The 12,828-nt window shown below is 42.3% G+C and overlaps 1 protein-coding gene across 2 annotated transcripts in view; it reads left to right on the forward strand.

Moving 5' to 3' along the window:
* Positions 1-12,828, forward strand: part of GALNT11 (polypeptide N-acetylgalactosaminyltransferase 11) — an 85,984-nt gene that overhangs the window by 70,660 nt on the left and 2,496 nt on the right. For both annotated transcript variants that reach the window (XM_011941519.1, XM_011941520.1), the window contains 5 exons: positions 1,465-1,714; positions 3,926-4,043; positions 6,897-7,049; positions 10,380-10,598; positions 11,905-12,009. In XM_011941519.1, coding sequence (XP_011796909.1) covers positions 1,465-1,714; positions 3,926-4,043; positions 6,897-7,049; positions 10,380-10,598; positions 11,905-12,009 — 845 coding nt within the window. The remainder of the gene's footprint in view (positions 1-1,464; positions 1,715-3,925; positions 4,044-6,896; positions 7,050-10,379; positions 10,599-11,904; positions 12,010-12,828) is intronic.

Below are 12,828 nucleotides of genomic sequence, written 5' to 3' on the forward strand. Positions count from 1 at the left end.
GAATTGACTCTGTGGAGTTACTCAAGGCAAAGCAACAGAGTGAAAATTATGGGGTATTTTCAGTATTAAGCCACTCAAAACATGGTTCCATTAGAATGCATGTTTACTGTGAATTGACTGTTTTTAGATAGCGATAGTTATTTAGGTTTTTTTCCTTTTATGATCTCTTCAGGTCCTCATTCAGATATAGTTTAGGATCTGTCAGAAGCAAGTCAGTTTGCGCGGAAGTCATTGTTTCAGGTTCACTGTGACCAGGTGTAGTCTTCATTTAGTTAAATTGGTGTTAATTGGAAAAAGTAACACTTTTGGAATAAGAAAAGCTCTGAATCCATTTTCTCCTGGAAGCAATCGTGATTGAATTGATCCCACCTCACCCCTACTGATGTGCATGTGGGAGGTCCTGCCTTTCTGCGTTCAGTGACAGGGGAGAGCTGCCTGCTGCCTACATTCCCACACCTTCAGGCTGTTTACAGACACTGATCTGCGGGACTGATTCACGGGCATCATTGAAAACTGAGATACTGCTTTTATCACTAGTTGAAGTTGGATAAATAACATCTGGTGCTTTAAGTAGTTCATGTAAAATCTTGATACATTTCACGAGTGCACTTTTAGAAAAACAATAATGCGACCTGATGATGAGATTCTAAGTTTCTCAACTGCTCAGAAGAACCATGGAGCTCTTAAATTTGAAATTATATGTAAAAAAAAAAAAATCCTCAGTTCTGCTCACATTTATCAAGGGGAGCTTAAAGTGCAGGATAAAATGTTGATGATTTATATTTTGCTAGCTAGAAGAAAGGTGTATCCCATTGGCAGATGAGAGCCACTGAAGCCAAGAGGGTGGGGGGCAGTAGAAAGGAAAGGTGGGAGATGGAAGAAACGGAAATGAGCAAGAGACATCCCCGACAGTGCCCCCGGCTGCACCTCCCTCTGTGGGAGAACTGCTGTGTGGCAGCAGCCAGCCATGGTTCCAGTGCATTTCCTCGTCACCAGTGAGAAGGCAGCTGTGTTCTCTGTACTCTGTTTACTGAGGCAAAGAGATGTATTATAAGTGTGTGCTAAATTTTGAAATATTTTGATTAAAATAATTGTAGTAAAAATATCGACACAACTGGGCACTGTCATGGCACCAAAACATCTTGAAATACTCAATATCTGGCCTTCCAGAGAGTTGAGTTGTTCCTGAAGAGAGTGAATTGCCTGTCTGTTTTCTCAAGAGGCGCACCTGTGATTTGTATGGGTCCCTCAACTACTGCAGAACACTGCTCGCAGCATTACTGGCTGAGGGACGTCCTTGCTGACCGTCAGCAGTGAAGTATGGTGCAGCAGTTAAGCCGTCTGGGGCTGGCCGGGTGGCAGTCGTGTTGCATGCTGTGTCACTGCATCATCCCATTGGACGGGTAGCTGTGCCTAAATTGAGTGTTGCAACCCTCTCCTGAGCCTCTGTTGTTTCCTCCCTAGGAGAAGTCCTTGTGTTCCTGGACAGCCACTGTGAAGTGAATATGATGTGGCTGCAGCCCTTGCTGGCCGCCATCCGTGAGGACCGGCATACCGTGGTGTGCCCAGTGATCGACATCATCAGCGCCGACACGCTGGCCTACAGCTCGTCCCCTGTCGTCCGCGGAGGGTTCAACTGGGGGCTGCACTTCAAATGGGATCTTGTCCCCCTTTCTGAGCTAGGAGGAGCGGAGGGAGCTACTGCACCAATAAAGTAAGATCGCTCCTTTGTTTGAAAAATTCCTACCAGTGCTTCCTTAAAAGAGAAAAAAAATGATATTAAAGATAATTCCTCCTTTGTAAGGAGCAAAAGTGTTGACTTAATTTGTACATTAAAAAATTCTTGAGTATGTATTGAATTGTATGCAGTCTGCCAAGTCCTAAGGAAAGATTTATGAGTAAGATACTATATGTCCCCTCAAGGACTTAGAGCCTTGTGAGAAAGGCAGACAGACCACGCCACCATTGCAGAGGAAGCCCTGGGAAGGCCGCATGTGGTGTTTGCTCTTGGTATGTCAAACACCGTGGTGTATTTATTGTTCACTAACTTACCTTCAGTTGTTTGGTAACGTGAGTGATGCTGTGAAAAACATTAATACGTAAGCCTTTGCTTTCATTAGGATTTTGAAGTTGTATTCCTGCTAGTATAATTATTAAAGTCATCGTATAGGAATTATTTTATGTTCTTATCTGTGTTTCATCTTCTGTAATATAAATCTGCTCTTCTTTCTTATTTTTGTTTTCTTTAAAAATTTCTTATGTAGATTGAATTCAGAGAGGTTTGCCTGTATTTTAACTTTTAAAGAATGCAACATTTGTTCTTGATTTGCCAGAGTGTGATCAAAATTGGTACTTTCTCCAAACAATGCCAGGATCTCAGAATGTTCATGTTTCAGTTATTTTTCCCCCAATTTACTTGTTATTGTTGCTGTCCATATAATTTAAATCCCAGAAGCCATTTCTTACATAGCAGTATTCACACAGGCTTGCCCAAGTATCTCCCCTTTATGTTACCCTCTTCCTTCTGCAGCTGCAGGCTCTATCCGGGATTGCTCTCATCCTGGCTGAAGAACACTCTTAGTCGTTCCTTTAGTTGGACCTCCTAGTGATTAGCCCTCTGTTTTTCCGGAAATGTCCTTGTGTTTCAGCATTGTTTTGAAGAACATGTCTACTCAATATCCAGTTCTAGGTTGGCAGTGGCAGACATGCATGTTCTTTCAGCGTTTGAAGGCATCATTCAAGAACCTTCTGGCATTCACCATTTCAGACAGGAAGTCAGTGTTGTTAGTCTTACTTTGCTTCCCTTAAGATAATCTCTTTCTCATTGGCTGCTTACATTTTTTTGGTCTTGTTTTTAAAAAGTGTTTTTTGGATATGTATAAACATGGTTACTTTTTTGAGGTAACTAATTTGCTGCCGAATTCTGCCTTGTCTTTTTCTTTGAATATACTGAGCAGTTAAAGTCTTTGCTTGATGATTCCATATTTGAAACCCCTGCGTATCTGTTTCTCTTGTATGTTGTCTCTCTCGTTTTGCTTTCATATGATTTTATCTTCCCATTTGCCTGGTTATTTATTTGTTGCTTATTTATTTTTGCTTAGTGCCAGACATGATGTATGAAAAATTATAGAAATACATTCATACCTGGGATGATGTTTTTTCCCTGCAGAGATAATTTTGCTTCTCTTCTGCAGGCAGCTTGGGCCACTAGAATCCACACCCTCTATCCAGTTTTAGGAAGTGAGCGGACTGGCTACTAGCTCGAGTCCCTGAGAGGACCAGTCTACGGCTTTTCTCAGTCCAGCACAGGGCTTCTCAGCCTTGGCACTACTGACATTTTGGGCCAGATAATTCTTTGTTGTAGGGGGCCCTCTTGTGCATTTTAGGATAGGTAGCGGAATCCCTGACCTCAGCACAGATTCTAGGGGCACCCTGCCACACAAACACATCAAGATGTGACAGCTAAAAATGCTGTAAACATTATGAAATGACCGTTGGGGACACAGTCATCCCAGTTGAGAGCCACTGGTCTAACTTGTGTGAGTCCAACTCCCAATGTGTGATGTTTGTCAGATTTCTCCTTGGTGGACCTTAGAGCCCAGTTTTGATCCCCAAGGCTCTGTGAGATTGTCAGAAGGAATGACCGTATCAGGTGGCTTTCTATCAGAAATGGTTATAATAGGAAAAGAACTTCTGAGACTTAGAACAGTAGCCTTCGTATGCCAGCTACTAGCATATTATTAGCAATCTAGCAAATTCAGTTGTATGGCCTGGCTCATTCTCTGATACTGGATAACATGTTTCATAATCATTAATTCAATTTTTATTAGTTATGTTCCAAAATGACACTGAGTATTTTAAACAAAAGTAGTAGGTAAGATAACTGACTGTGGAATGAGTACAGTAATTGTTTTCCTTTTTCAAGGTCACCAACAATGGCTGGAGGTTTGTTTGCCATGAACAGACAGTATTTCCATGAACTTGGACAGTATGATAGTGGCATGGATATCTGGGGAGGAGAAAACTTGGAAATATCATTTCGGGTAATTTTTTTGCATGCTCAATTAATAACTGTGTGTAGTGGAATATGATTTTCATCCATGATCTCATATTTTCTTTATGTTCTCCTTGATTATTATATTTTTTGAGATAGGGTATTTCTCTGCCGCCCAGGCTGGAGTGCAGTGGTGTGATCATAGCTCACTGCAGCCTTGACCTCCTGGGCTCAAGCGATCCTCTTGTCTCAGCCTCCTGAGTAGCTGGGACTACAGGCACGTGCCTGTAGTTTTTCTATTTTTTGTAGAGATGGGGTCTCACTGTATTGCCCAGGCTGGTGTTGAACTCTTGGACTCAAGTGATCCTCCTGCCTCGGCCTCCCAGAGTGCTCCATGATTATCTTTATTGACAAATTGTCCTTAATGAATGCTACCTTGCCAGAATCTGTGATATGGATAATATCTATTTAAAACGTCAAAAGTATACATGTTGATCCATTGACTAGGAAAACAACAACAAAATGAAAAAGCATGTAAGAAGCCATATATTTATTCATATTTATTTTTTTGAGACAAGGTTTTGCTCTGCTGCCCAGGTTGGAGTAGAGTGGCATGAACACAGTGGCTCACTGCAGCCTCGAACTCCTGGGCTCAAGCAACCCTCCCACCTCTCAGCCTCCTAAGTAGCTGGGAGTAGAGGCACATGTCACCACACCTGGCTAATTTTCTATTTTTTGTAGAGATACGAGTCTCGCTATGTTGCCCAGGCTGGTCTTGAACTCCTGGACTCAAGCAATCCTCCTGCCTTGACTTCCCAAGGTGTTAGGATTATAGGCGTGAGCCACTGTACCTAGTCTGTTTCTATGGATTTAGAGGTACAAGTGCATAGTGTGTGGTGGTAAAGTCTGGCTTTTAGTGCACTCATCACTGGAATAATGGACATTGTACCCAATAGGTGGTACTTCATCCCTCACTCCCCTCCCACCTTTTAGAGTCTCCCGTATCTGTTATTCCACTCTGTGTATGTATGTGTATGTATATGTATGTATATAAATTATAAAAGTATTGTTGTAAAGAATGGTTGGATATAAATTTAGAATGTCTTAGTGTGCTAATTTAAAGGTTTGTTCTTTTTTTGTTGGTTTATTTTATTGATACTACCAGATACATATAGTCAGGGTGACCAGATTTCCCTGAGGCCTAAGACCATCCTAGTTCATACCTGTTCTCCTGGAAAAATTAATAGCTTCCCATTGTACTTTCAGAAACAGCTCAGTTCGATGCTGCCTTATACCGTCACCCCATGTGTAGCTTACTAAGTCCTTTATGTATACAGGTACCCCTGTCCTGAGGAAGAAATCCACCTTGCATCTGTCTTCTCCAACTGCTTAGGTTTGAAAGGTCACAGTGTAGGTGGGGTCTGTGGCTCAGAGGACCATGGTGTAGACAGTCTTTGGAAAAGGCAGAAAGAGGGCAAGGGGAGAGCTGAGACTTCTCCTTCCAAGCAAATATCCCAGTATTTCTCCCAACCATCTCCTAGTCCAGTTAGCAGAATCCCTATCAGATAATGCCATGATACTTGTTCATATGTCCTTTTGTATTTCTGCAAATGTATTGACTACAGTATTTCTAAAAAGCAGGTTTTGGCTGGGTCCGTGGTGGCTCACGCCCATAATCCCAGCACTTTGGGAGGCCAAGGCGGGCTGATCCTGAGGTCAGGAGTTCAAGACCAGCCTGGCCAACATGGTGAAACCCCGTCTCTACTAAAAATACAAAAAAATTAGCTGGGCATGGTGGCGGGTGCCTGTAATTCCAGCTACTCGGGAGGCCGAGGCAGGAGAATCGCTTGAACCTGGGAGGCAGAGGTTGCAGTGAGCCAAGTGCCACTGCACTGTAGCCTGGGGTACAAGAGCAAGGCTGTGTCTCGACAACAACAACAAAAAAAGCAGGTTTTCATTCTGTAAGTTTTAGAATGTTAGGGTTAAAGGCGTAATAGATTTTATTGTGCCTCTTATTTAATAGATTTTATTATTAAAAGTTCAGTCTCTCTTTTTTTTTTTTTAAATAAGGTAATCGAGTCCCACAAAAATGAACTTAACTCCAAAGTAATTCAGATAGTCAAGGACAGAATTTAGACCAGAGCTAAGGTCTTTTGAATCTTAATCTGGAGTTATTCTATATATTTTATATTTAAAAATCTGTTTTCTAAAAAAGAATATGCATTGTATAAGCAAGTACCTTTGAAACTGAAATGAGCCGGGCGCGGTGGCTCAAGCCTGTAATCCCAGCACTTTGGGAGGCCGAGACGGGCGGATCACGAGGTCAGGAGATTGAGACCATCCTGGCTAACACGGTGAAACCCCGTCTCTACTAACAATACAAAAAACTAGCCGGGCGAGGTGGCGGGCGCCTGTAGTCCCGGCTACTCGGGAGGCTGAGGCAGGAGAATGGCAGGAACCCAGGAGGCGGAGCTTGCAGTGAGCTGAGATCCGGCCACTGCACTCCAGCCTGGGCCACAGAGCGAGACTCCGTCTCAAAAAAAAAAAGAAACTGAAATGAGAGGACCAGGTAATAAGCACTTCTTGTCCTTAAGTGCCTAACATCAAGTCTCTTGATCTGTTAAAGCGACAGAGTTGGGTAAGTGCAATTTCAGACACATGGTAGTAAATGCTTACTATGTGCATTGTTTTAGAATTCAGTTCCTTGTAATGATAAAGACAGATAATTTTTAACAATGTGTACCTTCTCATTTTCTTCTATTTGAATATTTGTATCTAATGAGATGTAAATATCTTGCCAAGTTTCATAAACACCTATTGAATAAAGATTAATTTCATTGAAAATTCATACATTGGTTTCACAATGAGGCAACTGTTCACACCTGTTTTTGCTTCTGGCCAGATCTGGATGTGTGGCGGTAAGCTTTTCATCATCCCTTGCTCTAGAGTAGGACACATTTTCCGAAAAAGGCGACCCTATGGATCTCCTGAAGGCCAGGACACCATGACACACAACTCTTTGAGGCTGGCACATGTCTGGTTGGATGAATACAAGGTGAGATGAAATTTCTTGTTTAGAAGGATGAATGATAAGCCAGTAGTGACTGGCCTAGTGATAGCTTTGGTTGCTTTACTTTTCACTCTGGCATATTTCTCTTGGTTAACCTTCACCTTAGGGCCGACTCTTTCTAGTTTCCCCCCACCCTCTTCACCTAGTACTTCACTTCTTTTTGGTTCTAATCTGACTCTTGTAATTTTGTAAGTGTCTACTCATACAAATGGAATCATAAACCACGTGCTCTTTTCTGTCTGGCTTCTTCAGCTGAGCACAGCGTTTTCGGGTTCGTCCGTGCCACACCATGTATGGATCTGCATTCCTTTTCATTGCCAAATAATATCCCATTGTATGAACAGACCACATTTTACTTTATCCATCCAGCTGATCAACATTGAGGTTTTTTCCACTTTTTTTTTTTTTTTGAGACGGTCTCACTCTATCAGCCAGTCTGGAGTACAGTGGCGCAAGTTTGGCTCACCGCAGCCTCCGCCTCCCAGGATCAAGTGATCCTCCCACTTCAGCTCCCACACCACCATGCCCGACTAATTTTTGTATTTTGGTGGAGATGGGGTTTTGCCGTGTTACCCAGGCTGGTCTGAAATTCCTGAGCTCAGGCGATCCACCTGCCTTGGCCTCCCCAGAGTGCTGGGATTATAGATATGAGCCATCACGCCTGGCCTGTTCCACTTTTGACTGTTACGACAAATGCTGTGAATTTTTTTTTTTTTTGAAACGGAGTTTCACTCTTGTTGCCCAGGCTGAAGTTCAGTGGTGCAATCTCGGCTCACCGCAACCTCCACCTCCTGGGTTCAAATGATTCTCCTGCCTCAGCCTCGGCCTCCCGAGTACCTGGGATTACAGGTGTGTGCCACCATTCCTGGCTAATTTGGTTTTTTTAGTAGAGATGGGGTTTCATCATTTTGGTCAGTGTGGTCTCGAATTCATGACCTCAAATGATCTGCCAGTCTTGGCCTCCCAAAGTGCTGGGATTACAGGCGTGAACCACCGCGCCCAGCTGCTGCTGTATTTGTGTATAGTTATTTTTTAAACATTTGTTGTGCACCTCCTGTATGCCAGGCTCTGTGTTAGGTTTTTGAGGGATAAAAGATGAATAAGGGAGTGCACAGTAATTTTTCACACCGTGAGGAAAATGTAAACAGAGACATGTAGCGTGTGCTGGAATGAGAGGGACAGAGTGGTGCGCTGTGTTTGGGGGCAGTAGGGACTCCACGGTGTTTCTGCTATAGTACTGTTTATCTCCCTTCTCCCTCCTTGACCAGACTTTCAGGTGTAATTCCATGCTCATCTCTAAATCATCACTGGCCACCATAGTTCTCAACGCATGGTCCCAGTCCTAGCCACTCTCAGGAGGTCTGCCAGTTTAAAATCATTTTCAGAGGTTAATACAGTATTTGCCTCTTTGACCATGTTGACATTGCACTGAGTGTGTAAAATAGGTGAGTAAATTGGCTAGTGCCTTAGCATACATCGAGGCATCATCACCCAGTTATACTGTAGTCACTGCATTCTTCACCAGCACTCACTGAGAAGACAAAGGCCAGTTTCATTTCTGAATGTCATTGATATAATAATAATTTTAGTAAATCTCAATGTGCCTTTTTAGTATCCTGTGTAAGTACGCATGCTCACACAGAAAGCACTTCTGCTGCGTACTGAAGTACAGTGGTTGGTTCAAGGAAAAACACTTGTGTGGTTGTTTGGGTTGTGGGCGGAGCTAGCCACTGCTTTCCAGGAACACTCTTTTTAAAGACTGACTGACTCACAAACCATAATTACTCATATTTGGGTAAAATGAACTAAATAATGAAAATGAAAACAACTGACAGTATTTGTTGCAAATGATAAAATTCAAGCTCTCAAGTGAAAATTAGAATTTGAAAAACTTACATTTACCACCAGGAGCTTGACAGCTTCCTAGTACTTAAAAATTTTACTTGGCCGGGTATGGTGGCTTATGCCTGTAATCCCAGCACTTTGTGAGGCCGAGGCAGGAGGATCACCTGGGGTCGGGAGTTCGAGACCAGCCTGACCAACATGAAGAAACCCCGTCTCTACTAAAAATACAAAATTAGCCGGGTGTGCTGGTGCGTGAATCCCAGCTACTCAGGAGTCTGAGGCAGGAGAATGGCTTGAACCCAGGAGGTGGAGGTTGTGGTGTGCCGAGATAGTGCCATGGTACTCCACCTGGGCAACAAGAGTGAAACTCCATCTCAAAAAAAAAAATTTTCTTTACTGAGGAGATCAGTGGTTATATATATATAATATATATATATATTATATATATATTGTGGTTATATATATAGTATATATAGTATTTTCCAAATGATTAATGCATGCTGTTACAAAAACGGGTGGAAGATCCATTCAGAGAGCCATACAGACCATGAGATTTTATTTGTCTTTTTTGAGTCAGAGTCTTACTCTGTCGCCCAGGCTGTAGTGCAGTGGCACAATCTCAGTTCACTGCAGCCTCCACCTCCCGGGTTCAAGTGATTCTGCAGCCTCAGCCCCCAAGTAGCTGGGATTACAGGCATGTGCCACCGTGCCCAACTAATTTTTCTATTTTTTCATAGAGAGGGGGTTTCACCATGTTGGCCAGGCTGGTCTCAAACTCCTGACCTAAAGTGATCTGCCTGCCTTGGCCTCCCAAAGTGCTGGGATTACAAGTGTGAGCCACCACGCCCAGCCGATAGACCAGTACATTTTAATGCAACAGTGTTGTAAAAATCTTAATATGATTTCATATTCCGCGTTGTAACTAAACTTCAAAAGTTATTGAATTTTGGAGTAGTGTTAACCTCGTAATTATATATAGGTTGTAATTTTAAAAATACATATATTTAACCAAAACAACACACAGCAGTAGGCTAAATGCAGATGTGAGAATTTAGCTGACTTGTTTTAAGCCAGCCAGCCAGCAAAAAGGTTTGCAAAAATATAAAGCAATGCCACTATTCTCACTAAATCTTGTGTTTGTAATGAGTTTTTAATTATTTTAAGGAATTAATAATTTGTAGGTTTCTCTGTTTTAATTTCTGTATGATAAATATGAACAGACACAGCCCACACACGCAGACCCTCCTGGGAGTTTTCCGTAATTTTTAAGAACATCAATTACTGAGACTCACGAGTTTGAGACCCACTGATCTCATATATACGCCTGTTTCACTGATTCTCAGATACAGTTTAAGGGACATGTTATCATCATTGTTAGTAATGGACTTCATCATGTAAAAAAATCTATATCATTGTATAATCATTTTTAACAAAAAATTCGATTTTCTTATTTTTATTTTTAAAATTCAGGAGCAGTATTTTTCCTTAAGACCTGACCTGAAGACGAAAAGCTATGGAAATATCAGTGAGCGTGTTGAATTGAGAAAGAAGTTGGGTTGTAAATCATTTAAATGGTATTTGGATAATATATACCCAGAGATGCAGATATCTGGGCCCCATGCCAAACCCCAACAACCCATTTTTGTCAACAGAGGGCCAAAACGACCGAAAGTCCTTCAACGTGGAAGGGTAAGAACGCAGTCTTTTCCAGGTGTCTTACGAAAAGCGTTTGATATGAAAAGTTTTGAAGTTCCATAAACTGTAACAGATGACACTGTGGATTTAGCAGAGTCTAATGACAGACTTCAGCTTGCCTTTCATTACATTCTGTTTATGGGAACTTCCTCTACGCCAGTGTAGGACCTCAAGTGTAGATCCTTGCCTTGCCGGCATAGTTGCCTTCTCTGAGGCTAAGTTATGTGACAGTTTCCAAGAGTGCAGAGGCACATGGGAATACACCCTGGACAGAGGCCATGGAAGTGTCAGAGGACAGGCCAAAAAGGAAAACAAGTGGAGCATGGGGCAGTGATCTGCTGTTTACTCTTAGTTCTGGGAACCAAGTCACAGATAGAGCGGAGGTGGTAGTGAGGGCCAGAGTGGGGGAATGGGGTGGGATTTCATGTCTGGTGTTCCCAGAAGTCACCTGAGCTCAGCAGAAAGCACATTCATCAACCACATTTCCTTAGCTGTCTTTGTGTCTTAAACTCATTACAGTTATATAGTCACAGGGATCTGGCCAGAAAATCATCCCTTTCTCCTGAGTCATCTCTTAGAGTTGGCTTCTAAAGCTAAGGGCATATACTGTCTGTGTTGCCCAGTGTCCCTTCTTTTATGAAGAAGGCACTTCTGCCAGAACAGTGCCAACTCTTCCCTCAGTGGGTAGGAGGAAGCCTAGAGCTTTTCCCCTTCCTCTTCTCTCTACTCTATAATAAGACAAAAAAACAAAAACAAAAATAAAACAAAAACCCAGCATCAAGATGTTTAGTATTAGGTATTTTTCTCTAAGTAAAAGAGAGCAGTCTGTGCCCATGTAGTTGATCCCTTACCATTATTACTTCTTGCTGTTTGTCTCGCCCTCACAGTTCTGCAATAGTTGTCATCTGTGTATCTCCAGTGTAGCCTGCATATTGCATTTCATTGTGTACTTTTTTATACATGTTGTTCTTATATCCCTGACTTCATTTGAAAGTTCTTTAGGGCAGGGATGACATTTTAATTTCCTTCATCTGCTATAGATTAGTAAACATGTATATGTAGCTAGAATTCCTAGCTGACACTGCCTGCATATTAAAATTGCTGATAACTTTTGGAGTTATAACTTTTGTCTGTCTTGATGCTCCTGTGTTCTGAGGCTAGAATTTAGGAATTAAAAATGCGTATCTTGGAATTCGTACCTCCGAATAACCTTTCACATTTTGCCCAGAACCACCTCCAGGCTTGGGAGGCGTCTCTGGGATTGCTTCCCGCATTCCGAGCTGAGTGCCTTCTTTTACAGCTCTGTCACCTCCAGACCAACAAGTGCCTGGTGGCCCAGGGCCGCCCAAGTCAGAAGGGAGGCCTCGTGGTGCTTAGGACCTGTGACTACAGTGACCCAAACCAGGTGAGTGAGGCCGCGGAGCTCACAGCCAGTGCCTGCAAGGTGGCTTCCAATGAAGGGAAGCTGCTGGCAGTCACTCCTGAGGACATCAGTGTCTACTATTCTGGCTTTTCTTAACCCATTTATGCGTAGTGTTCCGTTATTGGAACGCTAAGCTTATGGGGCTTATCTGTATCCTACTGCTCAAGGTCATTGCCAGGGCCTGATTTTTCACCGAAAAAAATGACAGCCTTCGGCATAAATGGGTTAAAAGGATGAGAGTAGCCTTAGATGACACCTCAGTCGGCTACTTTCATCTCCTTTGTATGTTTTTCCTACCTCTGCTCATTGTCATGGAACATTTTGTTTACACCATTATTTGTACTTTCTAATATTACAGGGAATAACTTGTGACTTACGAGCCATAGGAATTTGTTAGAAATGGCCAAGGGAAGCACTACAGAGTTTCAGTTCATTCCATTCATATAATTTAATTTCAGCTTATGTATGTCTCCTAAATAATATTAAAATGGGCCTAAAAATCAGCGAATAACTTGGACTTCAATTGAGAACAGCAATTTCAAACTAATTTGTGTCTGATAAAATAGCATACTGTAACAGCAGTCTAATCTCATAAACTTAGTGTCTCATTTCTATTTTAGTGGTGGGTTGGTGTCACTCAGAAAAAACAAACAAAAAGCCACTTGGACTTTTTGGTAAATAATGTATACTGTGAAATTTCTTCAAACATTCTCCCAGAAGAGTTCATGCCCACTGTCTCAAGTGATACATGTGCTGAAAACATGGTTAAAAAGGGATTTCTGGGGCCCAGCGCAGTGGCTC

Source organism: Colobus angolensis, unplaced genomic scaffold (genome assembly GCF_000951035.1).
Source record: "Colobus angolensis palliatus isolate OR3802 unplaced genomic scaffold, Cang.pa_1.0 Scaffold2, whole genome shotgun sequence".
NCBI classification, from domain to species: domain Eukaryota; kingdom Metazoa; phylum Chordata; class Mammalia; order Primates; family Cercopithecidae; genus Colobus; species Colobus angolensis.